At 41.1% G+C, this 27,289-nt stretch overlaps 2 protein-coding genes and 1 long non-coding RNA gene across 5 annotated transcripts in view; 1 reads left to right on the top strand and 2 right to left on the bottom strand.

Moving 5' to 3' along the window:
• The first annotated feature begins 921 nt into the window (after nt 1–921).
• Nucleotides 922–3,464, top strand: LOC117520473 (T-cell leukemia homeobox protein 3-like). Of its 2 annotated transcripts, XM_034181816.1 has the most exons (4): nt 922–1,059; nt 1,136–1,572; nt 2,314–2,551; nt 3,007–3,464. In XM_034181816.1, exons 2-4 carry the CDS (start codon nt 1,146–1,148, stop codon nt 3,188–3,190), a joined length of 849 nt encoding a protein of 282 aa, XP_034037707.1. In that variant the 5' UTR covers nt 922–1,059; nt 1,136–1,145; the 3' UTR covers nt 3,191–3,464. The 2 variants fall into 2 exon arrangements, with proteins under 2 accessions (XP_034037707.1, XP_034037706.1); XM_034181815.1 differs by having other exon boundaries at nt 922–1,572.
• A 686-nt stretch (nt 3,465–4,150) lies between these two features.
• On the bottom strand, nt 4,151–6,247 carry LOC117520474. Its single transcript, XR_004563660.1, has 2 exons — nt 6,214–6,247; nt 4,151–4,638 (listed from the first exon to the last, which is right to left on the bottom strand). It is a non-coding gene; the product is annotated as an uncharacterized LOC117520474 (long non-coding RNA).
• A 2,056-nt stretch (nt 6,248–8,303) lies between these two features.
• The window catches only part of LOC117520004 (Kv channel-interacting protein 1-like), a 183,406-nt gene continuing 164,420 nt past the window's right edge, over nt 8,304–27,289 (bottom strand). For both annotated transcript variants that reach the window (XM_034181299.1, XM_034181298.1), the window contains exons 2-8: nt 24,286–24,410; nt 18,764–18,833; nt 18,601–18,671; nt 18,352–18,459; nt 13,903–14,007; nt 9,534–9,596; nt 8,304–8,545 (exon numbers count right to left, since the gene is read on the bottom strand). In XM_034181299.1, the coding sequence (XP_034037190.1) occupies nt 8,498–8,545; nt 9,534–9,596; nt 13,903–14,007; nt 18,352–18,459; nt 18,601–18,671; nt 18,764–18,833; nt 24,286–24,410 (590 nt within the window). In that variant the 3' untranslated portion in view covers nt 8,304–8,497. The remainder of the gene's footprint in view (nt 8,546–9,533; nt 9,597–13,902; nt 14,008–18,351; nt 18,460–18,600; nt 18,672–18,763; nt 18,834–24,285; nt 24,411–27,289) is intronic.

The following is a 27,289-nucleotide window of genomic DNA, read 5'->3' as shown; positions in this document are numbered from 1 at the left end:
AACATATAAAAGTTATTATCCTGTGCTTTTTGTTAAATTCATAGTAAGTTACATATACAATGCATATTTCATAAATGCATCATTCAATTGCAATTTTACTATATATATATATATATATATATATATATATATATATATATATATATATATATATATATATGAACAGTCGGTGTCTTGAATCTCACAAGAAATAGACAATATTTCCATTCTTTTGCATTTGATTAAAGAGTATAAATGTTCAATTCGAATATATATTCAGACTAACATATATCTGCTCCTTTAAATAATAATTTGAGAACAGGATTTTAAATTAAAGCCGTTGCTCTTGCAATGAAACTGCCATTTTTTTCCAATATTTTTGTTTTGCTTATTAAAATGATCGTTTCCTGGTCATTTTCGTTTAACTGTAGTTGTAATTTAAAGGCACATACCCAAAGAAGTGATGTAGGAGAATAATTGATAAACTCTTTGCGTCTATTTTGCTGAAAAACTGTGAATTCATATGCACTGTAAAAGTTTATATGTCTGACGTCATTGATCATCAAAGTATATAAGCTTGTATTTGCTTTTTTTTTTTTTTTTTTAAGTTTTGATGTCTCATATTTATTACCACACGCGCAATGCTCCCTGGTGTGTGTTAGATCCAATCAAACTATTTGCATAAAGTTTAGGCTCTTAATTATAATAATTATAATAATTACAAATGACGGTATCTAATGCTGATTTAGAGGGCGTCATATCTTGTCACATATCAGTTTTCTGATGGAGATATGCGGTGCGTTGTGCCAAAACGTGGGCCTACCCCGTTTTAACATTCAATCAGTCATTGTGGTGCCAGCCAATGAAAGGTGGAGAGAGATGGAGGAGGACGGAGCTGCCAGACGGTGCGTTTTGACGCGCTGAGAGGAGGACGGAGCGTCACATCTCTCCAAACGCCCATCAAACTTTCACCAGGACCCAGTCCTCTAAATGGGGCCTTTGTGAGACACCGAGGACGCGCTAGACCGGACAACGATGGAGACGTTATCGCCGCTGACTTTTGGAACAGTTTGACCCTTTGTGAATATTCCAGAGAAGCTCTTATTATTTATTTATTTATTTATTTGTTCATTATATTTCGTTGTCTTTGCGACAGAGCGCCAGGGATGGAGCAAGCACCCAGCGCGCCGAGCCCTCCTCCCAAACCCGTTCAACACGAACCCATCAGCTTCGGTATCGATCAGATCCTGGGAACAGGTACGGAGGCAGAAAATGGGCGCACGGCTGGGAGGAAGAGCGGGTCGGATTTAAGCAGCGGGGACGGTTACTACAATTTAGGAAGCCCGGCCGGAGCCGGCGCGCCTTCTTACACCGCCCTGTCCATCTCCCTCTCCGGGATAATGCCTCCGGTGGAAGCTTCGGGCTCATATGGGGAGAGTCGGAGTCTGAGCAGCCGAGGGGTGATTCGGGTCCCGGCGCACAGACCCGTCACGGCACCAGGACCCACAGCGCCAGTGCAGAGCGCCGTCCCTGGGTTCGGAGGGCTGTGCTTCCCCTGGATAGGAAACAGGTTCGCCAAGGACAGAATATCAGGTCAGCTATGGAACCCCGCATTAATCCATGTTAAAACATACTGGATCAGGAGCGGGAATAATAAGAAACACGTGTGCCAGATTCTTAAAAAACCTATTTTACTAATAAGGCTTTCTGGGAAACTGAAGTGGAAACAACCTCTTGTTACTTTACATTATTATTATTATTATTATTATTATTATTATTATTATTATTATTATTTCCGCAATAAGTAATGTACATTCAAAATACATCACTTAATTGTTTTAACACTGATTTGTCTGTTTGTACATTTGTTGTAAAGAAATATACTTTCAAAAAGCCAACCAGAAACAGTATGGCGCCAACTTGAAAAAAAAAAAAAATAGAACGCTGAATAATTAAAAAATCGCAGACTGTACAGCAAACTAATAATAAACAATGCATATGTTGTGTTATGTACAATAAAATACAAATTGTTGCTAAATGTTTATTTATAAAGCATTGCAGCATATTCATAATTTGGAAACGTGAAATACAAAAAAAAAAATATTAAGTGAAAATAATTAAATTATATAAGAATATTTTTTTATATACGTTGACTGTTTTAAATATCGGCTCAAACTCAACTCTCTTGACCATTTGAACTGAAAAACTACAATATAAATAAAAAATAGCTGATTAAAAATCCTGTAATTTATGGCCTTTTATTTCCACTCTCAAACAGAACTGTTTATTTCTGTATGGTCCATTAACCAGCTTTTCTCTCTGTGTTCGTTGCAGCCGCTCTTGTGCCGTTCGCCGTTACGCGGCGGATAGGCCACCCGTACCAGAACCGGACACCTCCCAAACGGAAAAAGCCTCGCACCTCCTTCTCCAGAGTGCAGATCTGCGAGCTGGAGAAGCGCTTCCACCGGCAGAAATACCTGGCCAGCGCCGAACGCGCAGCTTTGGCCAAGAGCCTGAAGATGACAGACGCACAGGTCAAAACCTGGTTCCAGAACCGCAGGACCAAGTGGAGGTTGTTATGAAATTTCAGTTTCGAAAAAGTTTTTGTTAGCTGCACTTCATCCGTGCTCCATTCCCCGCAGTTTTAGGTTTCTTTAAATTTGAAAGTTTCCTTGTTTTGCGCCTGACCTTATGCGTAATGATCAGCCAGTCCACAAAATAATAAAATAAATAACAATTCCATTTTAATACATTTCTTTTATTTTTTTTCTTTTGGTTATTTATGCAATTAAAATGATTTTTTAAAACTCTCAAATGTATAAGTTGTAGCCATATTTTTAGTATTAATCTTTCCACTTTTACAGCATTCCTTATGCTTCTATTTTTAATCTAAAAACTTCTTCTCATTCCCACTCAACCTTTAGGAATTTTCTCACTTCCTAATTCCCCTGATCTCATTTGGTTTTGTTGTCTTACATAATCTTACATTTTCTTTCTTTATTCAAGTTTAATCGCTTCTCTTGTCAGGAGACAGACGGCCGAAGAGAGGGAGGCGGAGCGCCAGCAGGCCAATCGCCTCATCCTGCAGCTCCAGCAGTCCGCCCTCCAAAAGTCTCTGGGCGAATCAGCGGTGTCGGATCCATTGTGCGCCCATAACTCCTCCCTGTACGCCCTGCAGAACCTCCAGCCCTGGGCCGAAGAGAGGGAATAGAGATCATCCACTAAACAGTGGTGTCAGACTGTAATCAATGAGCGTCACATTATCCCTGGGAGGATAAATAATTCAATTTGGCCCCTGCAAAGGACAGTGTTGGGACTCACTTTGATCCAATGGAGGAACATGTCGGAGAAGACAAACTGAGTGATGGGTCACAGCTGGTTTTCCACTGGATGGTTGTGAAGCACAACCTCGTTTGGACTAAAGCTTGCAAATGTGGACTTGAGGACTACAGCACTCCTCAGGAGCAAAAACTGAGGTTTCAATTTAAAAAAAAAAGTCACCTTGTAACTGTCATCTAATCTGCTTGTCCTTTTTTTTTTTTTTTTTTTTGATGGATGCAGTTAAATCTGCACCATTATTTTTCCTTCTTCTTTTAAGGGGGAAACACCACAAAATAGTTCTGAATTTGCACCAAAATATGTTCTTTTTTTAATGAATCTCCTGCTGTTTTGTCAAAAAAAAAAAAAAAAAAGGTGACGCAAAGAAAAATATTTTGAAAATAATGTAAAAGAAAATGAATATAAACATTTCATTTATAAATTGTTTTCTTCTCTCCATGCACCAGCACAATCATATGTACATTCACTGGTGTGGTACAGCACCTCCAAAAAAAAAAAAAAAAAAAAAAAAAAAAAGTTACATTTTTTAATAAAAAAGTCATGTTAACAATTAAAAAAAAGTCAGGCTTGGAGAGCAGTGAAGTAAATCTAAAAGCGGTTGTCTTTGGTAATAAAGGCAGAGATGCATGTTCCTGGTGTTTGAAGTCAGTTTTCTTACATCAAGTTTTATTACAGCTCTTTTTGTATGTTCATTGTACAGCTCTGTAAATATCATAAAATATGTGCTTAAGCATCTGTTGAGTTTATGATGCACCACTTTTAAGTTTCCAACAAAAATTATGCCAGAGATGCAAAGTAGAGTGGGGTGAGAAAAAAAAAGACATGAATTAAAGTTGTTTCTTGAAAAGTTTATTGATAAATAGAATGATTTTATACAATATTTCAATACACACATTCTTTTATTCTGACAGTTTTGTGCTGTCCTCTGTCTCTTGATCCGTTTGTCTCTCTGTCTTTGTGGAAGTATGAGATGAGCGCGTCCCGGTGAATAATTTTATCATCTGTAGCACAGTGAGAGGGCGTGACAGTAAACCACTTACAAATCAGAGTTTTTGTTGTGCTCAATCTTTGCAATGATGGCTCTTTGAAACATGGCTTCCATTCCCTCAGAATCAGTGAAAAGGTCTTTTACTCTCACTTTCTCTCAGCTGTGTCCCCTTCCATCCCTCCTTCCTCCAGCTCTCCTTCACAGTGAAAGGTTGGTCGGTTCTGAGTCAACATGTTAACACAAGACTGAAGAGTTGCCCCTCAAATACAGCTGCAATGCCCAGTGAACATGAAGATGTAGATCATAAATAATATTGGGAATATTCAGTCAAACTGTTGTATGGCTGGGGGGCCTGGCTGCCTTTTTGTTTCTGTCTTTTGTTTTTCCTTCCAGGTGGCTTGCATTTGGGACTGAGTGGCTGTGTTGCTGAGGTTATCAGGACCTCACCCTGATCACCTGCGGCTCATCAGGACTCACAGCTGAGGTGCATCTATATGGATTGGAACATGGTGGCATTTAAGACTGGAGTATACAGTGTGTATTTGCCAGAGACTCGACCTTGTGACCAGACGGGTGAGATCGTTGTCTCGGGAGCCATCTCATCATCAGTGGATGCAGAGAACGTCCAGGGTTTGATGCACGGTCTGTGAAAGAGGAGGGGGTGAGGTCTCACGCTCGTCAGCACACTTCCTGAGGTACGTTAGATTTTGTGACTAACATTTATACAGTCAGTAAATGTGGTGTCCCTCACACCTTTATTATATTGAGCTGTATGTTAGTCATGTATCGGCTTCCACTGCAGTGGAGTTTTGTGAACTGGATGTTCCATGCCTGCAGGTTGGGAAGCTGATTAGTAATCAAGCCAGGAAGTGTTTGCTGTTTGTACACCTTTAAGTGTTCTCTCTGTGTGTAGAGTGTGGACTCACATAATGGTTCTCTTCTTTCACAGACTCGGTTTGTTGCGGCCACCTGGGGGGTGTCGGCGGGGTCCATTGGGTCCGAACAGCTTCTGGCTCCGGACCGTTAGCGCTGCTGGGAGCGCACCACGCCAGACCGCACTTTCTTTTGTGTATTTTGTATCACTGTTATGTATTAAATTCAGTTAGCCTTTGTACCGTGCTCTGCTTATTTCATACTGGGTCCTTCAAACGCTGGTCGGTTCTCCGAGCTGCGTCCGACACATAACACAAACACACATGCACACAGTGTCCTCGATTATTATCGGGGAGACAGAACCAACCACCGAAACCAAACCAGAGTCTTTAGGTTCCATTGAGATGACCCCAAAACACAAAAAGGATGTTCCCAAAAATAAAAAGCATGATAGCGAAGATGCTGTCCAAAATGTCCGCCAAAATAAGTTTTTAAAAAAGGAAAAAAATATATAAAGGACTTATAAGCAAAAACACAGCACAAGGAGAAGGCTTTAGGTGACAGTAAATAAAATTGTGCCTAAATAATTTCATTCATGAGTTTTAAATTCAAAATGGCTTCCAAAATGGCCACCAAACAACCCCCCCCCCCCCATTTTAAATGCCCCTCTAATGCACTGCAGCAACAAACAAAATTATGTATTATTATGACAGAAAAACATATTTTATCTTCCATTTTCGAAACTGTTTTGAATGAGCCTGAGGTCAGTTATTATTTTGAGGAAGATCTTGATTGTCTTTTACGGTCATCTAAGGTTCCTAACCTTTTTGTAACCCCCCCCCCCCCCCCCCCCCCCCCCCACACACACACACCTTATTATAATATTTGTCACTTAGATTTTTTTTAAACCTTTTTAATGAGTTTTGATTGCCGAGTAAGCGTGTTATTATATGATTTTTTTAAAGACATACACTCCTAATTTAGTGACCTTAGAGCAGACAATACCCCCCCCACACACACACCACCACCACCACCACATATGCACACACACACACACACACACACGCCAGAAAGGGGGATGGACCCCAGTTTGAGCACCTGAGGTCTAATGGACCTCAGAAAGTTTGTTTTGTTTAGTTCTTGGGGTGCAACACATCATGGAGGGTTCCGTTCCCAAACTATTATATCGGGAAATCTTTAAATGGACTTTGAGTGACAAGCTGAACCTGAGTTACTACAGAATTCTCTCCAAACTGACAGAAAGACAGACAGAATCCAAAACACCCAGACAGACACCAATGATTTCAGCGAGTAGAAGCCACAAACACAACGGTAAACTATGTACATTTGTTACAACACTGAAACACAGACGGACACCACAGGAAAGCAAAGAGTTAAAGTGGGATTTACGAAAGCTTTAAAAGAATGCTGCAAGATGGCTCAGGTCACATTCAGCTCAGCAAACCTGAAGAGGACAAAAGCTGAATTTGGTAATTACTCTCTGAAGACAGATGAGGCAGACCCTGAAGGACACTGTTCCAAGGCCTGGTTTCTAAACTCAAAGTGAACTGAAGTGCAACATATTATAATCAACCTTAACAATACACATGTCTGATTTGGGATACGCTGATTCATTTTGTTCTTCTAATAGTGCAGCAGATAAGAGAATATTTAGAGCGGAATCCTGCAAATGGTGATAAAAGCATCAAATTTGGCAGAAATAGTCCTCAGACAATCCTCTTTTGAAAAAAACAAAAAACAATTGGCCACTTGAATTTTCAGTTGGCGTTCAGGTAGGGGTCAATTGAAGAATTACGCAGGAGTCAAAATTAAACGATGCTCCAATCATATTGAAACCTATGCCACATTATTTGCCTAATCATAAAGATTCTAAAAAGGTATAGTTTAGACCATCTGTGACTGAATTCTATGGAGTTATGGGATAAAAACAGCAAGAATGGTGACAAAGGTCAGTGTCGGTTTGTACGGGGGTCAAAAGTTAAAGTTGCTCCCATTTTGGTAAAAAGTGATGCAAATTACTAGTTGAGTTAACACGGTTTTAAAAAGGAATAGTTTGGACCATGTATCATCCTTACTTATCATGTTACGGGGTAACATATGTCACATATCCAATAGACGTAGACCTTGTTTGACCTTTACTTTGGAGACCAAGCATTCAACACTGTCAAAACTATTCCATTTATTAATCCTATTAGCTCAACCAATAATTTGCATCACTTTTGACCAAAATTGGAGTAACTTTAACTTTTGACCCCCATACAAAATTAAACTGAGCTTTGTCACCATTCTTGCTGTTTTTATCCCATAACTCCATAGAATTCAGTCACAGATAGTCCAAACTATACCTTTTTGGAATCTCTATAATCAGGCAAATAATTTGGAATATTTTTCAATATGATTGGAGCATCTTTTAATTTTGACCTCTGTGTAATTCTTCAATTGACCCCTACCTGACCACCAATGGAAAGTCAAGTGGCCAATTGTTTTTTTCAAAAGAGGAGTGTCTAAGAAGTATTTCTGCTGAATTTGATGCTTTTATCACCATTTGCATGATTGTTTCAGTTATCTGCTGCACTATAATAGCTATAGTGCCAAATTATCAGGCACTATAGCTATTAGAAGAAGAACATGAGATTTTACCCATGTGTAAAATCTCATGATACCTCTCTGCGTTGCCCCTTTCTGCTGCACAAAAGTCTTCCCATACCCCGTAAGCAAAATTAGAACAGTACTGGTGCAACCCAACTTACAATATGCTCAGACTCACATGCATGATGACGACAGAATTGCTCGGCTATAATAAAGCATAATGTCTGTTGATTTCAGACGTGTGTGATCACACTGCAGGATTTCCAGTCCTGTTTTAAAACAAGATTAATTAAATATTCCAGAGGTTTTTTTTTTTTTGAGACAATCAGTATTTACACATGAATTACACACTGTCCAACGTGACAGTTACTGTAGCAACAGCAACATAGATGGCTGATGGAGACCGCTGGGGGAGATAGAGGTAAATGGTCACAGAAAGGTCAAACAGAAAGGTCAAATCAAGAGTCGGGATACATCTGACAGACAAACGCCATAACAACAATGGTTTGTCTTGGAACCGATACACCAAGACACAACACTTTCTGTTTTGTGGCAAAGTCACACCTCAAGTCTCCTGTTGTCTTTCCTTCATGAGATGTACTGTTCCTTTATTAATGCAGGTCCAATCTATTCTTCACTTTAGTTTTGTTCATTTGTCATGCTCACTGGTCTCATCTGTTGGTCCACCTGTTTTCCTTTTGTTGGTGTCTAGATGACGTTTTCAAAGAGCTGTAGAGAGCGCATGATGTTTTCATCCTGTGCAAAGTGAGAAAAACAAGTGAGAAGCTGAGAGGAGAACGAGAAAGTCATCCACAAGCAATTATATCACTTAATGGCCACTAGAGGGCAGTAAAAGTCAATAAAATGACCACAAGGAAGCTGCCATTGCGAGGCAGGCAGTAAAGTAAGTCCCTTCGGCTGCTCCCTGGTTTGCACTCGGGGTCGCCACAGCAAATCCAAGGTGGATCTGCATGTTGAATTGGCACAGGTTTTACGCCAGGTGCCCTTCCTGACGCAACTCCACATTACATGGAGAAATGTGGCAGGGGTGGGATTTGAACCTGGAACCTTCTGCACTGAAACCAAGCCCACTAACCACTTGGCCACCACCCCTGCATTGCGAGGCAGGCAGTCATATAGAAATATACTTTTAAGCCATATATGTTTACTCCAATTAAGGGTCATGGTAGGGGGGCTGGAGCCTATGCCAGCAATCATAGGGTGTGAGGTAGGGTTATAGAGCCATATACTGCTCTATGGGCAGGGTACAGACTGGACAGGATGCCAGGGCCACATATAGACAGTTAAGTGCAATCACACCCATGGTCAGTTTAAAGTTACCATTTTATCTAATCTGCATGTCTTTGGGATGTTGGAGAAAGAACACAAAGAAAGGCCCCAGGTGGGAAACAATCCCACAACCTTCTTGCTGTGAGGCAGCAGTGCTAACCATAATATAGACATTCATATAATGTACTTTTAAGCCAATAATTGATTACCTCCAGTGAGGCAGCTATAGATCGATACATACATACATGCATACATGCTGGAAGAGTCATCAGAGGACCATTCTTACAAGTTTTAGTCAGATCTGCTGAGAGATGCTGCAGAAACTTCAGTCTTTCAAATATGTAACATTTTTAAGCAAGTTAACTAATATTGTCAGTGCAATGGTTGATTTTGTGTGAAAAGTCATTTACAGGATTACACAAGTTAAAAGAAATAAGTAAAGAAAACCAATTACCTCTTGACAAGAAAGAATGAATTCATCAAGCGTGACCACCCCATCTCTGTTTTTGTCCATTTTCTGTAGAGAGACACAAGCTGTCAAGTTATATATTTATGGGAGTTAGATTTTAACTACGAGATACAAATACTATCTCATTCCTACAGTCTGTGACTTATCCTCTGGTGACGCAGAAAAATAACTGTTCCTTTTTTTTTTTTTTCATTAAATAATTGACTTGGGCGAAAAGAACATTCTTTTTCTTTTGTCGGAAATATTCTTTTTTTTAAAGGAATGTCCTTTGCAGTGGACAGCAGGATCGTTCTTTTAAAATAAAGCTGTGAAACGTGTCCCTTTCAGAGGACAAAAATGCATTGCTGGGTCTCAACAGGATATTTACTGATTCATTATCTTTATAGATTTTCTGCTTATTGCTTAATGCTGTGGAATTTCTTTATTTCTTAGTGCCAGACAGTGTTCCATCTTTACTTGGGTAAGTTTATCAGATTGTTTGTGCTTTGTTAACTGGTTACCATAATCCCTTTCAAAGTACCGAGTCCTTCAAAAAATATAACACACCATTTGAGTAGGGACAGACTGACAGTCCTTGGTTTTGAATCAGTGTTGGCTTCTCATTATACAAACTACTATATTCATTCAATTTCCAGGCTCCCTTATTCCAGTTAAGGGTGACAGGGGGCTGGAACCTGCCCCACTGACCACTGGTTTAGAGGCTGGTTAATATATATATATATACCCCTGCCAAAAATTATGGAATCACCGGCCTTGGAGGATGTTCATTCAGTTGTTTAATTTGGTAGAAAAAAAGCAGATCACAGACATGACACAAAACTAAAGTAATTTCAAATGGAAACTTTCTGGCTTTAAGAAACACTATAAGAAATCAGGAAAAAAAAATTGTGGCAGTCAGTAACTGTTACTTTTTTAGACCAAGCAGAGTGAAAAAAATATGGACTCACTCAATTCTGAGGAAAAAATTATGGAATCATGAAAAACAAAAGAACGCTCCAACACATCACTAGTATTTTGTTGCACCACCTCTGGCTTTTATAACAGCTTGCAGTCTCTGAGGCATGGACTTAATGAGTGACAAACAGTACTCTTCATCAATCTGGCTCCAACTTTCTCTGATTGCTGTTGCCAGATCAGCTTTCCAGGTTGGAGCCTTGTCATGGACCATTTTCTTCAACTTCCACCAAAGATTTTCAATTGGATTAAAATCCGGACTATTTGCAGGCCATGACATTGACCCTATGTGTCTTTTTGTAAGGAATGTTTTCACAGTTTTTGCTCTATGGCAAGATGCATTATCATCTTGAAAAATGATTTCATCATCCCCAAACATCCTTTCAATTGATGGGATAAGAAAAGTGTCCAAAATATCAACGTAAACTTGTGCATTTATTGATGATGTAATGACAGCCATCTCCCCAGTGCCTTTACCTGTCATGCAGCCCCATATCATCAATGACTGTGGAAATTTACATGTTCTCTTCAGGCAGGCATCTTTATAAATCTCACTGGAACGGCACCAAACAAAAGTTCCAGCATCATCACCTTGCCCAATGCAGATTCGAGATTCATCACTGAATATGACTTTCATCCAGTCATCCACAGTCCATGATTGCTTTTCCTTAGCCCATTGTAACCTTGTTTTTTTCTGTTTAGGTGTTAATGATGGCTTTCGTTTAGCTTTTCTGTATGTAAATCCCATTTCCTTTAGGCGGTTTCTTACAGTTCGGTCACAGACGTTGACTCCAGTTTCCTCCCATTCGTTCCTCATTTGTTTTGATGTGCATTTTCGATTTTTGAGATATATTGCTTTAAGTTTTCTGTCTTGACGCTTTGATGTCTTCCTTGGTCTACCAGTATGTTTGCCTTTAACAACCTTCCCATGTTGTTTGTATTTGGTCCAGAGTTTAGACACAGCTGACTGCGAACAACCAACATCTTTTGCAACATTGCGTGATGATTTACCCTCTTTTAAGAGTTTGATAATCTTCTCCTTTGTTTCAATTGACATCGCTCGTGTTGGAGCCATGATTCATGTCAGTCCATTTGGTGCAACAGCTCTCCAAGGTGTGATCACTCCTTTTTAGATGCAGACTAACAAGCAGATCTGATTTGATGCAGGTGTTAGTTTTGGGGATGAAAATTTACAGGGTGATTCCATAATTTATTCCTCAGAATTTAATGAGTCCATATTTTTTTTCCCTCTGCTTGGTCTAAAAAAGTAACCGTTACTGACTGCCACAATTTTTTTTCCTGATTACTTATAGTGTTTCTTAAAGCCAGAAAGTTGCCAGTTGAAATTACTTTAGTTTTGTGTCATGTTTGTGATCTGCTTTTTTTCTACGAAATTAAACAACTGAATGAACATCCTCCGAGGCCGGTGATTCCATAATTATTGCCAGGGGTTGTATATATATATATATATATACGAGGTCTGTTAGAAAAGTATCAGACCTTTTTATTTTTTGCAAAAACATGATGGATTTGAATCATGTGTGCTTGCATCAGCCAACCTTGAACCTTTGTGCGCATGCGTGAACTTTTTCATGCCTGTCAATTGCGTCAGTTGCTGGTAAGCTGCCTTTGTGTGAGGTCGTGTGTAGTGCTCTTGGCGGATTTTCATTGCAAGGAAAATGACGGAACGACTGGAGCAGCACTACTGCATCAAATTTTGCCAGAAACTGGGCAACAGCCAGGTGGAAACCATTCGGATGATTCAGACAGCTTTCAGTGACGATGCTATGGGCATCACACAGATTAAGGAGTGGTACAACCGGTTTAAAGACGTCTGCACAACGGTGGAGAGCGAGCCACGCTCCGGTCGGCCATCAACATGCTGAAATGACCAGATCATTTCCAAAGTGAACGCTGTGGTGATGCGGAACCGTCGTGTGACTATCCGAGAAATTGGTGGACATCAGCACTTTTTCGGCACATTCCTGTTGTGTGGGCCGCCAGAAGAGGAGGTACTGCTGGCCCACCACCAGAGGGCGCCCTGCCTGAAGTGCGGGCTTCAGGCACGAGAGGGCGCTGCCGCCACGGACACAGCCGGGAGTGACAGCTGTTACTCATTATGTCCTGACAGCTGTCACTCATTCTTCATCATCCCACTCCATAAAACCCAGACGTCATCTCCACCTCATCGCCGAGATATCGTACTTCACTGGAGGTAATATCCTCAGCCGTTTGTTTTGCAATATATCTGTATATTGTGAGTGTTTGCAGGAGTACCAGTCCCTCTTTCTGTGGAAGCTGAGTGAGTGCAGGACGGCACTCTGTTCCCCTGAGGAATCACTGCGGTACTCTGCAGCATATTGAGTGAGAGGTGGAGGTGGCATTCTCACCGTTGTTGTTACTGGGTGTACACACACCCACACACCCACACTTGACTGTCTTTGTTCTTTGCCGGCAGTACCAGATCCGACAGTCGGGACGGTGATCACCTGGGAATTCGGGACTTGGCGGCTCCAGTATTCACCAGGTTCGGTGGGGGCGGAAATCGTGTGGTTCCGGCTCTTCTCAGGACAGACGTCTTCTATCCTCGAGCCTGCCCACACGTCACCTTTGTGGATTGACTGTAATCATATTCTGAGATTGTCTGTGTATTCGTTGTGCACCTTCACAACATTAAATTGTTACATTTTGGCTCATCTATTGACCGTTCATTTGCGCCCCCTGTTGTGGGTCCGTGTCACTACACTTTTACAACACATTCCATTGTGACAGAAGATTTGGCCATGAAAAGAGTGGCGGTGAAATTTGTGCCGAAGGCTTCGGCACGAAGCTGCTGACGACGGAGCAAAAGCACCTTCGTGTTGAAGTCTCACAGGACATGCTGTGACATGCCCACCTCTTCCACAATTTCTCGGATAGTCACACGACTGAAAAGTCACCGAAAGCCGTCTGAATCATCCGAATGGTTTCCACCTGGCTGTCGCCCAGTTTCTGGCGAAATTTGATGCAGTGCTGCTCCAGTCGTTCCGTCTTTTTCCTTGCAATGAAAATCCGCCAAGTGCACCACACACACCTCACACAAAGGCTGCTTACCAGCAAAAGATGCAATCGACAGGCGTGAAAAAATTCACGCATGCACACGAAGGTTAAAGGTTTGCTCATGCAAGCACACGTGATTCAAATCCATCAGGTTTTTGCAAAAAATAAAAAGGTCCTATACTTTTCTAACAGACCTCATAGATAGATAGATAGATAGATAGATAGATAGATAGATAGATAGATAGATAGATAGATAGATAGATAGATAGATAGATAGATAGATAGATAGATAGATAGATAGATAGATAGATAGATAGATAGATAGATATTTGTTTGAAATAAAAAAGTTGGCCGCCATTACCTGGAAAAAGGCATCCACATGCTGTTTGGGTGTGTCGGTTTTCAAAACAGGGTAAGTGTACTTCCCCATCATGTCATATATCGCTCTGACAATATCTGTCATCTCCTAAAAATAGAAATGATACAATTGTGAAATTAATGTAAAGACATGGCAGGTTTACAAGTTCTGACAGCTACTTAACTGAAGAAACCCAAGCAGATGAGTGACTCATGGATAAGTGAGAAATAGTAAATGGTCTGCATTTATATACCACTTTTCCATCTGCTTCAGACACTCAAAGTGCTTTACAATAATGCCTCACATTCACACCGATGTCAGGGTGCTGCCATACAAGGCATTCGCTACACACCAGGACCAACTAGGGGATTAAGGACTTTGCCCAAGGCCCCTTAGTGATTTTCCAGTCAGGCTGAGATTTGAACCAAGGATCCTCTGGTCTCAAACCCAACGCTTAACCACTAGACCATCACCTCCGCTGAGAAGATCTTTGAGCAGCAATACACTTTCACACTGAGAAAGAACGAACACTACAGATGCAGCGTTTGCTCTGACAGTGCAATTGGAGAAGCATAGAGAAGGCCAGAAGGAGGAGCACTGTGAGTTTGTGGGTTTAGGGAAAGCTTATGACTGAGTGGTGAGATAGGAGTTGTGGTATTGTATGAGGATGTCTGGAGTGGCAGAGAAGTATGTCAGGGTGGTGCACGATATGTAGAAGGACCCTAACCCTATCCCTAACCCTGCGGGAGTGAAAAGGAAAGGTGACAAGAGGGTAGTGAGATCAACTGTATTTTGTAGGTTGGAGGAGGTGTTGCTGACAGGCAAACTAGAGGTGGCAATAAGATGAGATAATCCTTTATCTCAATGGAGCAATTTATGAAGATTATCAATCAATTTTATTTATATAGCACCAAATCACAACAAACAGTTGCCCCAAGGCGCTTTATATTGTAAGGCAAGGCCATACAATAATTACGTAAAAACCCCAATGGTCAAAACGACCCCCTGTGAGAAAGTACTTGGCGACAGTGGGAAGGAAAAACTCCCTTTTAACAGGAAGAAACCTCCAGCAGAACGAGGCTCAGGGAGGGGCAGTTTTCTGCTGGGACTGCTTGGGGCTGAGGGAGAAAACCAGGAAAAAGACATGCTGTGGAGGGGAGCAGAGATCAATCACTAATGATTAAATGCAGAGTGGTGCATACAGAGCAAAAAGAGAAAGAAACACTCAGTGCATCATGGGAACCCCCCAGCAGTCTAAGTCTATAGCAGCATAACTAAGGGATGGTTCAGGGTCACCTGATCCAGCCCTAACTATAAGCTTTAGCAAAAAGGAAAGTTTTAAGCCTAATCTTAAAAGTAGAGAGGGTGTCTGTCTCCCTGATCTGAATTGGGAGCTGGTTCCACAGGAGAGGAGCCTGAAAGCTGAAGGCTCTGCCTCCCATTCTACTCTTACAAACCCTAGGAACTACAAGTAAGCCTGCAGTCTGAGAGCGAAGCGCTCTATTGGGGTGATATGGTACTATGAGGTCCCTAAGATAAGATGGGACCTGATTATTCAAAACCTTATAAGTAAGAAGAAGAATTTTAAATTCTATTCTAGAATTAACAGGAAGCCAATGAAGAGAGGCCAATATGGGTGAGATATGCTCTCTCCTTCTAGTCCCCGTTAGTACTCTAGCTGCAGCATTTTGAATTAACTGAAGGCTTTTCAGGGAACTTTTAGGACAACCTGATAATAATGAATTACAATAGTCCAGCCTAGAGGAAATAAATGCATGAATTAGTTTTTCAGCATCACTCTGAGACAAGACCTTTCTAATTTTAGAGATATTGCATAAAAATGCAAAAAAGCAGTCCTACGTATTTGTTTAATATGCGCTTTGAATGACATATCCTGATCAAAAATGACTCCAAGTTTTCTCACAGTATTACTAGAGGTCAGGGTAATGCCATCCAGAGTAAGGATCTGATTAGACACCATGTTTCTAAGATTTGTGGGGCCAAGTACAATAACTTCAGTTTTATCTGAGTTTAAAAGCAGGAAATTAGAGGTCATCCATGTCTTTATGTCTGTAAGACAATCCTGCAGTTTAGCTAATTGGTGTGTGTCCTCTGGCTTCATGGATAGATAAAGCTGGGTATCATCTGCGTAACAATGAAAATTTAAGCAATGCCGTCTAATAATACTGCCTAAGGGAAGCATGTATAAAGTGAATAAAATTGGTCCTAGCACAGAACCTTGTGGAACTCCATAATTAACCTTAGTCTGTGAAGAAGATTCCCCATTTACATGAACAAATTGTAATCTATTAGATAAATATGATTCAAACCACCGCAGCGCAGTGCCTTTAATACCTATGGCATGCTTGATTATGAAAATTACTGAAGATGCTGTGACTTTCTTTGGAAGTGATGAAGATGAACAGGTACAGGATTGTGCATATCAGAGGAACTGTGGAGGCACGATACTTGTTGTGGTTTGGGCAGGTGTAGACTAGAAATGTGGGGTATATCAGGAGAAAGATGCTGATGATAGAGCTACGATGCAGGAAGAAAAGAAGAGGAGGTTTATGGATGAACTGAGGGAGAACATGCAAGGTTTGGTGTGATATCAGATGATGTGGAGGACCAGCTAAGAAAAATCTGTTGTGCCAACAAAGAAGAAAGACATATCATAGTTTGGTAATAAAATAGCATCGGCAACCATATACAGCACTGTGGTGAGTTAATGAATTAACAGATAGAAACACTTTATTGTGTGAAGTACCCACAAGGGAATATGGCAAGAGAAAGTAGAAGTAGTGCCAACTGGGTGAGAGCACATCAAACAAGGAAACAAACTAGAAAACAGTATATATCAAGTAATAACTTACAAGATAATTCAACATACTCAAAATGAACAATAGTGCAGGCTAGGAAATCCACATGACTTTAAATACAATAAAAAAGTACGGTGCATCCAGAAAGTGTTCACAGCGCTTCACTTTTTCACTATTTTGTTATGTTACTATTTTCACTCAAAATTCTACTCACAACACCCCATAATGATAACATGAAAAAAGTTGTTTTTTTTATTAAAAAAAATAATTTATACAAAAACAAACTAAGAAATCACGTGTACATAAGTATTCACACCCTTTGCTCAATACTTTGTTGATGTACCTTTGGCAGCAATTGCAGCCTCAAGTCTTCGTGCACCTATCTTTGGGCAGTTTTGCCCATTCCTCTTTGCAGCACCTCTCAAGCTCCATCAGGATGGATGGGAAGCGTCGGTGCACAGCCATTTTCAGATCTCTCCAGAGATGTTCAAGCTGATTCAGGTCTGGGCTCTGACTGGACCACTCAAGGACATTCAGAGAGTTGTCCTGAAGCCACTCCTTTGATATCTTGGCTGTGTGTTTAGGGTCATTGTCCTGCTAAAAGATGACCTGTCACCCCAGTCTGAGGTCAAGAGCGCTCTGGAGCAGGTTTTCATCCAGGATGTCTCTGTACATTGCATTGCTGCAATCTCTACAGCACGATGCTGACACCACCATGCTTCACTGTAGGGATGGTGTCTGGTTTCCTCCAAACATGACGCCTGCCATTCACGCCAAAGAGTTCAATCTTTGTCTCATCAAAGGACAGAATTTTGTTTTTCATGGTCTGAGAGTCCTTCAGGTGCCTTTTGGCAAACTGCAGGTGGGCTGCCATGAGTTTTTACTAAGGAGTGGCTTCCGTCTGGCCACTTTACCATACAGGTCCGATTGGTGGATTGCTGCAGAGATGGATGTCCTTCTGGAAGGTTCTCCTCTCTCCACAGAGGAATGCTGGAGCTATGACAGAGTGACCATCGGGTTCTTGGTAACCTCCCTGACTAAATTCCTTCTCCCCCGATCTCTCATTTTAGAAGGGTGGCCAGCTTTAGGATGAGTCTTGGTGGATCTGAACATCTTCCATTCACAGATGATGGAGGCCACTGTGCTCACTGGGACCTTCAAAGCAGCAAAAAAATTTCTGTACTATTCCCCAGATTAGTGCCTTGAGGCAATCCTGTCTCTGAGGTCTACAGACAATTCCTTTAACTTCATGCTTAGTTTGCGCTCTGACATGCACTGTCAGCTGTGGGACTTTATATGTAGACAGGTGTGTGTCTTTCCAAGTCATGTAAAATCAACTGAATTTACCCCAGGTGGAGTCCAATTAAGCTGTAGAAACATCTCATGGATGATCAGTGGAAACAGGATGCACCTGAGCTCAATTTTGAGCTTCATGTCAAAGGCTGTGAATACTTATGCACATGTGATTTCTTGTTTTTTTTTTTTATAAATTTGAAAAAAAAAAAAAAAAAACCTTTTATATTGTCATTATGGGGTATTGTGTGTACAACTGTGAGAAAAAAATGATTTTTGGTTGGATTTGGCTTTGTTGCAGGATTAATAATAATAAGAAGAATAGCCATTGAACACACACCTCCTTGTTGATGTATCCATCTCTGTTGATATCATACAGGTTGAAGGTCCACTGGAGCTTCTCAGTGATGGAGCCCCGTAATAAAATGGACAGCGCTGTTACAAAGTCCTGTTAGAGAGACAAGATGTTTTTGTGACAAGCTAAAGAAGGAGCTCGACGTAGGAAAGAACACTTGACAAGATTATTTAAACTTTCCGTAAAACGCATGCACTAGTTTGCAGAAACATAAGATGAGTGAAGTCAGCAAACCTCAAACATTATGGAGCCACTATTTCCCGTATCAAATGCATTGAACAGGTAGTGTGCATATGCACTGGCATCTGGAGGAGAGAGATCAGGCTCCTGTTAGTTATCAGAGACCTTACAGAAAGAAAACAGAATGCACAACAAGCAGGAGCATGTGCTCTTTTACCTCCATGTGGGAAGAACTGAGAGTATATTTGCTTGAAGGTGTCCTCATTTACCACACCGCTAGGACATTCCTGGACAGACAGAGGGAGAAGAATAAATGAGAGCCAAAAATGAGACAGTCCAAGTAATAAGGATGGACAGACAGACCACGAATGAGAATGAGGAGGACTGTGAAATTATTTTGTAAGGATTAAAGCTGATGATGGCTACAGACTGATGAGCATGTATCTGGACGGTGATGTTGACTGCTTCTTTCAAATATTCAAGTCTGGGAGCTTGCACTGGTGCCATGTGCCAGTGCATCCACCACACCACAGAACCACCTTGGGTCCTTGATGGCAGTCACCCAGGTAGACATCTGGTTCATCCCTACCTCTCATAGTGGAGGAATCATGGGGAAAAAATGTTCAAATGAGGATACAAGCATGAAACCTGGTATGAACATCCACAGTGAGGCATTCTTCCAATTTTTCTGTTAAACAACCTGGATGTGTGTGGTGGCTCACAGACTCCAGCATCAGTCCACTCCTTCTGAAGCTCCTCCAAGTTCTTGAATTGGCTTTGCTTGACAATCTTCTCAAAGCTGCCGTCATCCCTGTTGCTTGTGCACCTAACACACTTTGCCTTCCAGTCAACTTTGATACAACATTTTTCCCTTTATCACAAAAATTTGTTATTCCACCCCCCAACCCCTCCCCTTCTATGATTCACACTCTGAGCTTGCCCTATCAATTTCAGCACATTCGTGAAAAATCTGCTGACTTTGCATCTCTGTCTGAATGTATCCTTGAATCTGATTCCAGGCATGGCTCATCCTTTTCAGTCATCATGAAACTTGGTGATTAGGCTTTTGAGAGACTAGGGACTTGGGTGGGCATCTCTGGGTCTGCCCTGGATTGGTTTTTATTTTACATTTCTAACAGGAGTTTTGCTGTTGCTACTGACAAATTTATGTCCTCTTCTGCTGTGCCATCCTGTGGTGTGCCTGAAGACTCAGTTCTGGGACCTATATTATTTGCTCTATATTTGCTCCCACTTGGTCATGTCTTGAGCTCTTTGAAAGATGTGTCATACCACTGTTATGTAGATGACATCTTGCTGTATATTTCATTTACTCCTCAAACGGTTACTAGGGTATCTGCTCTTCAGAGCTGTGTTGAGGTAATTGGAGACTGGATGACAGCTAATTAATTGTCCCTTAATACAGCAAAAACCAAGTTTCTTGTTTGTGCGCCTGATGAGTTTGTTTCCACTGTGGCTAGGAACCTTGGCTCTCTGTTCCCTTTTGCTCACTCAGCAGTCAGGAACTTGGGTGGTTACTTGGTTACGTTGGATCATTCCCTCAATTTTGACACATATGTTACCCGCCTGGCACAGTCTTGTTTCTTTATATCACTGCCACTTTATATCACTGAACTGTCACATCCGTATGTCATAAGTAGGCCTCTGAGGTCTTGGATGTCACACAGATGCTGAGAATGACAGCCTCAACACTGCATTTAATCTATTATTAGACTCTATTGGCTTTGCTCAAAAAGTAAATGAGTCCACCCACCACTTTAATCATATCTTAGATCTTGTTCTGACTTATGGTATGGAAATAGAAGACTTAACAGTATTCCCTGAAAACTCCCTTCTGTCTGATCATTTCTTAATAACATTTACATTTACTCTGATGGACTACCCAGCAGTGGGGAATAAGTTTCATTACACTAGAAGTCTTTCAGAAAGCGCTGTAACTAGGTTTAAGGATATGATTCCTTCTTTATGTTCTCTAATGCCATATACCAACACAGTGCAGAGTAGCTACCTAAACTCTGTAAGTGAGATAGAGTATCTTGTCAATAGTTTTACATCCTCATTGAAGACAACTTTGGATGCTGTAGCTCCTCTAAAAAGAGAGCTTTAAATCAGAAGTGCCTGACTCCGTGGTATAACTCACAAACTCGTAGCTTAAAGCAGATAACCCGTAAGTTGGAGAGGAAATGGCGTCTCACTAATTTAGAAGATCTTCACTTAGCCTGGAAAAAGAGTCTGTTGCTCTATAAAAAGCCCTCCGTAAAGCTAGGACATCTTTCTACTCATCACTAATTGAAGAAAATAAGAACAACCCCAGGTTCTTTTCAGCACTGTAGCCAGGCTGACAAAGAGTCAGAGCTCTATTGAGCTGAGTATTCCATTAACTTTAACTAGTAATGACTTCATGACTTTCTTTGCTAACAAAATTTTAACTATTAGAGAAAAATTACTCATAACCATCCCAAAGACGTATCGTTATCTTTGGCTGCTTTCAGTGATGCCGGTATTTGGTTAGACTCTTTCTCTCCGATTGTTCTGTCTGAGTTATTTTCATTAGTTACTTCATCCAAACCATCAACATGTTTATTAGACCCCATTCCTACCAGGCTGCTCAAGGAAGCCCTACCATTATTAATGCTTCGATCTTAAATATGATCAATCTATCTTTGTTAGTTGGCTATGTACCACAGGCTTTTAAGGTGGCAGTAATTAAACCATTACTTAAAAAGCCATCACTTGACCCAGCTATCTTAGCTAATTATAGGCCAATCTCCAACCTTCCTTTTCTCTCAAAAATTCTTGAAAGGGTAGTTGCAAAACAGCTAACTGATCATCTGCAGAGGAATGGTCTATTTGAAGAGTTTCAGTCAGGTTTTAGAATTCATCATAGTACAGAAACAGCATTAGTGAAGGTTACAAATGATCTTCTTATGGCCTCGGACAGTGGACTCATCTCTGTGCTTGTTCTGTTAGACCTCAGTGCTGCTTTTGATACTGTTGACCATAAAATTTTATTACAGAGATTAGAGCATGCCATAGGTATTAAAGGCACTGCGCTGCGGTGGTTTGAATCATATTTGTCTAATAGATTACAATTTGTTCATGTAAATGGGGAATCTTCTTCACAGACTAAAGTTAATTATGGAGTTCCACAAGGTTGTTTTGACTGTTGTGATGTGATGCTTAGTGTGAAGACCAGGACACTCCAGGCAGATGCACAACAGCTGATAACTGCAACAGACGAACGAGATGTGCTGACCTTCGACGATAAGAGTAAAAGAAAGAAACTGTTTTTCCTTACAGCTGCGCTTATTGACGTATGTGTTTATGTTACGGGAAGAAACTTGTCTTGCGTCATCCTTCCCCCACCCTTAGGACAAGTTTTATGATGTAATGAGGGCATCTCTAATAAAAAGAGCGGGAGCACAGGCCAGACTTTAGTGTAGCCTTGGTGTACAGCCTGGCCGCACTCCGCGCGTGATTAATTTGACTTTCTGTCTCACTGGTGTTTCTTGACTCTGTTTGTCTTATAAAAGGTTTTAAGAATGTTTGGAGGAGAAAATACCCAACACTAGGACCAATTTTATTCACTTTATACATGCTTCACTTAGGCAGTATTATTAGACGGTATTGCTTAAATTTTCATTGTTACGCAGATGATACCCAGCTTTATCTATCTATGAGGCCAGAGGACACACACCAATTAGCTAAACTGCAGGACTGTCTTACAGACATAAAGACATGGATGACCTCTAATTTCCTGCTTTTAAACTCAGATAAAACTGAAGTTATTGTACTTGGCCCCACAAATTTTAGAAACATGGTGTCTAACCAGATCCTTACTCTGGATGGCATTACCCTGACCTCTAGTAATACTGTGAGAAATCTTGGAGTCATTTTTGATCAGGATATGTCATTCAAAGCGCATATTAAACAAATATGTAGGACTGCTTTTTTGCATTTACGCAATATCTCTAAAATCAGAAAGGTCTTGTCTCAGAGTGATGCTGAAAAACTAATTCATGCATTTATTTCCTCTAGGCTGGACTATTGTAATTCATTATTATCAGGTTGTCCTACAAGTTCCCTAAAAAGCCTTCAGTTAATTCAAAATGCTGCAGCTAGAGTACTGACGGGGGACTAGAAGGAGAGAGCATATCTCACCCATATTGGCCTCTCTTCATTGGCTTCCTGTTAATTCTAGAATAGAATTTAAAATTCTTCTTCTTACTTATAAGGTTTTTGAATAATCAGGTCCCATCTTATCTTAGGGACCTCGTAGTACCATATCACCCCAATAGAGCGCTTCGCTCTCAGACTGCAGGCTTACTTGTAGTTCCTAGGGTTTGTAAGAGTAGAATGGGAGGCAGAGCCTTCAGCTTTCAGGCTCCTCTCCTGTGGAACCAGCTCCCAATTCAGATCAGGGAGACAGACACCCTCTCTACTTTTAAGATTAGGCTTAAAACTTTCCTTTTTGCTAAAGCTTATAGTTAGGGCTGGATCAGGTGACCCTGAACCATCCCTTAGTTATGCTGCTGTAGACGTAGATGCTGGGGGTTCCCGTGGTGCACTGTTTCTTTCTCTTTTTGCTCTGTATGCACCACTCTGCATTTAATCATTAGTGATCGATCTCTGCTCCCTCCACAGCATGTCTTTTTCCTGGTTCTCTCCCTCAGCCCCAACCAGTCCCAGCAGAGGACTGCCCCTCCCTGAGCCTGGTTCTGCTGGAGGTTTCTTCCTGTTAAAGGGAGTTTTTCCTTCCCACTGTAGCCAAGTGCTTGCTCACAGGGGGTCGTTTTGACCGTTGGGGTTTTACATGATTATGTATGGCCTTGCCTTACAATATGAGGCGCCTTGGGCAACTGTTTGTTGTGATTTGGCGCTATATAAAAAAAATTGATTGATTGATTGATTGATTGATTGGTTGCACCTAGATCAAGACTGAAGATTGTGCATTCGAGGTTGTGGCACGTAAATTATGGAATGCAATACCATTGGACCTATACTCCATGGACTCTGCTGAAAAATTTCAGGTGAAGCTCAAGACCCCTTTCTATAGGCTGGCTTTTACCTAGTTTTATCTAATTTTATGTTTCTGCTGTTTTTCATTTCTGTGTTCCAATGTCTTATGTGAAACAATTTGTGATTTTGATCTGGAAAGGTGCTTATATAAATAAACTTTACTTACTTAACTTACTTATACTTTTTTGGTGGAAGTCAAGTCAAGTTGGGGAGCATGTGCTGGTATCGCACACTGACACATTCAAAATTAAATGAAATGGCCGCAGGTTCTGCATGGCAACCACCCAGACAGACAACCAATCCACAAATTTGAAAAAAAGTAGACATCACAAAACGTTTGTAGACAGTATTCCTTCAATATGAGTTCTTGCCATGCAATCATATTCAAGTTCATTGAATTTAATGACAAAAAAAAACCAACAACATTGATCAAAGTCCTCCTACATGGGATTTGCATTCTGTATTTGTTAAATGTGGATTATTTCTCACATTATCCATGCTTTATTTTGGAGAGCTGAGTGACTGGTATTTTATCTTTAAAATAAATAATTAAATGAACAGAATTATTTCTGCACTGAAGGTGAATGTTAATAGCATAATCACGTTAAAGTCTGAGGGGCAACAACAACAATAATTAGAATAATGCCCCCCAAACAAAAAGCATGTTTTTGTCCTTTGAAGTGAACTTGTTCAGTCACTTACGTTCTTGAAGCCCCTGTAGAGCACTTGGAGTTCTCTTTTACTGAAGTTGGTTTGAGCTTCCAGTTGGTCCAGACCTTCGGGTCGATGGCACACCATTGTCATCTCCAAGTCATCGTCTGTTTTGTCTGACACAACAAACACACAGAAGCAAAATCATGGTTTTTTTTAATGTGTACTTGTATTACATAAGACTAAAGAGTCAAAAAGAAAATAAGTGCAGAAGATCTGAGAAAGGAATTAATTGGATGTATCTAAAGGCAAAAACAGTAGGAGGGAAAAAAAGAGGAGAGGATCTCTAAGGTGCTAAAGGTGGATGTGACCCATGTTCATCCTCTCACTGGTCCCTTCATTAGCAACTCATTATGCTCCATGCTGGAGGATAGGGGACAGAGGACAAACTATCGACTCAGTCACAGCACCCACACATAGGTAAACACTAAACTAAGACACCCGTTTCTTTATAGTCTTGCTTTCGCTGTCTTGCTCTTATTTTTAAGAGCATCCAGCTTCCCTGTAGCAGTCTGCACTCTAATAATTATGCATACTGATAACTGTGTATAATTTAATTAAAATAGTCATACAAATTCTGAATATGGTCAAACTGCTATAAAGTGTGATGATATAATTCTGCTCACAAAAAATGGAGGCTAAAAGAAAGTCAGTTTTACCAGTGTTTATGTTGCCTATTCAGTATAAGGTTAGCTGAAAAATCTTCTCCAGGAAAGCAGATGTGAGAATAACACACAATTAGTTCAGACGATAACCTATCTTACTAAAAAAAATTGAAACTTGGACCAACTTTAAAAAAAAAAAGATTGCTGACACTGAGATTTGTTTTTCTCGAAGCATATTTATAATTCTTACATTACATATACAATTTGAAGGAAAATAATAAATGTATGTGCAACAAATTGCAGTATTTTTTAAAAAGTTGGTCCAAGAATCACTTTTTCCGGTGAGGATTATCAAGACCTTGCCCACCCCATGAGCAAGCCTTTGCAAACAATGATAAGGAACAACTCCTAAATAGGAAGAAACCTTATGCAGACCAGACTCACTGAAGTGGCCACCTAATTTGACCATTCTACGAGGTCTGTTAGAAAAGTTTCTCTGTAGGCTCTCAGTTGTCCAGGTGGTTTCCATAGTAGAGAAGCTTGAATCTTCGACTGGACTGGGTTGCTTGACGTGAGGACGTTTCGCTTCAAATCACAGAAGCTTCCTCAGCTAAAATTCTTGCTCTGGTAGTCTGACTTCTGTCTTGACTCTTGTAGAGAAGAATAAACCAGAAGCCAACAAAAGATGGAGTTTTTTAACCTAACCAGACCCCTCCTACCGAGAGGCCGACTACTATAGGCTAGTGACTAAACAATAGCTCTAATTAGCACCTATTGTGCTCTAGTTAGCACTCTCCTAATGATGGGATGGAAGCCTCCCCTGATGGCTCCCTTGACGACTCTCCTGATGACGTGAATGACTCATTACCATGAACAAAAGACTGAAACTGCTTTGACCTGAGTACCCCATTGTAAACAGGGGACAAAGCGTGTCTGAGACCCGCCCCCCGGTTAAGGCTGGGTTTCAACTGTTTTACAAAGAATGCTTCCTTGACACCTCTCTCAAACCATTTCTTCTCTCTGGCTAAAATTTTAACTTCCTTGTCCTCAAACGTGTGGTTAGTGTCTTTCAGGTGGAGATGAACTGCAGACTGAGGTCCACTGGCGACCTCTCTGCAGTGCTGGTATAGCCTCTTGTTTAAAGGTTGCTTAGTCTCACCTATGTAGTGTTCATTACAGTTTTCCTGACATCTGATATAATACACTACATTGCTCTGTTTGTAACTAGGGATCCTGTCCTTAGGGTGAACTAATTTCTGTCTCAAGGTGTTAACTGGTTTAAAGTAAACTGGGATTTTGTGCTGTCTGAAGATCCTCTGTGGTTTTTCCCCTACTCCTGCTAAATAAGGGAGCGACACTCCTCTTCTTCTTGTCTCCGTCTCCTGTCTATCTGGTCTCTTTGTTTTCTGGGACGTCTGCACTTTGTCCAGGGACCATCGTGGGTACCCACATACTGTGAGGGCTTTCCGTACAAGTTGTTGTTCTTTAGCCCTTCCCTCTGCAGTTGTGGGCACCTGTAGGGCTCTGTGTTGAAGAGTCCTGATCACCCCGAGCTTGTGTTCAAGGGGGTGGTTTGAGCCAAAGAGCAGATATTGGTCAGTGTGAGTGGGTTTTCTGTAAACCTCTGTCTGGAGCTGCTCCAATCGTAACATCACAGTCCAAGAAGGCTAAATGGTTGTTTCTTGCATCCTCACGTGTGAACTTGATATGGAATCCACCGAATTGATGTGTTCTGTAAAGTCCTCGACCTCCTGTTGCTTGATTTTAACCCATGTGTCATCGACATATCTGAACCAGTGACTGGGAGAGATGCTCGTGAACGACGTCAAGGCTGTCTTCTCCACTCGCTCCATGTACAGATTGGCCACAATGGGGGATACCGGAGACCCATCGCACAACCATGGATCTGCCTGTAGTAATTCCCCCTAAACAGGAAATACGTGGTGTTAAGACAGATCTCCAAGAGTTGGCAGATGTGGTCTGGTGTGAGTTTGGTCCTTTCAGGTAGAGACACATCCTCCAGCAGTCTCTGCCTCACAGCTGAGATGGCCTCAGCGGTGGGGATGCAGGTGAACAACGAAGTCACATCAAATGACACCATAGTTTCATCTGCCTCCAGCTGCAGGTCCTTGATCTTGTTCACAAAATCTTGTGTGTTCGCCACATGGTGGTCTGAGTTACCCACTAGAGGAGCCAAAATCCACTTGAGGTGCTTGGCTAAATTGTATGTGATGGAATCTGTGCTACTTACAATAGGCCTGAGTAGCACGTCCTGTTTGTGGATTTTGGGCAGTCCACAGATGCATGGAGTGGTGTCCCCCGGGTACAGTCTGTAGTATGTCTGCCTGTCGATGAGTCCCTCTTTCTCCAGGTTTTGGAGGTAGCTAATG

The sequence above is a fragment of the Thalassophryne amazonica genome, chromosome 11, assembly GCF_902500255.1.
Source record: "Thalassophryne amazonica chromosome 11, fThaAma1.1, whole genome shotgun sequence".
Taxonomy (NCBI): Eukaryota; Metazoa; Chordata; class Actinopteri; order Batrachoidiformes; family Batrachoididae; genus Thalassophryne; species Thalassophryne amazonica.
This window is presented reverse-complemented; position numbering and strand designations above follow the sequence as displayed.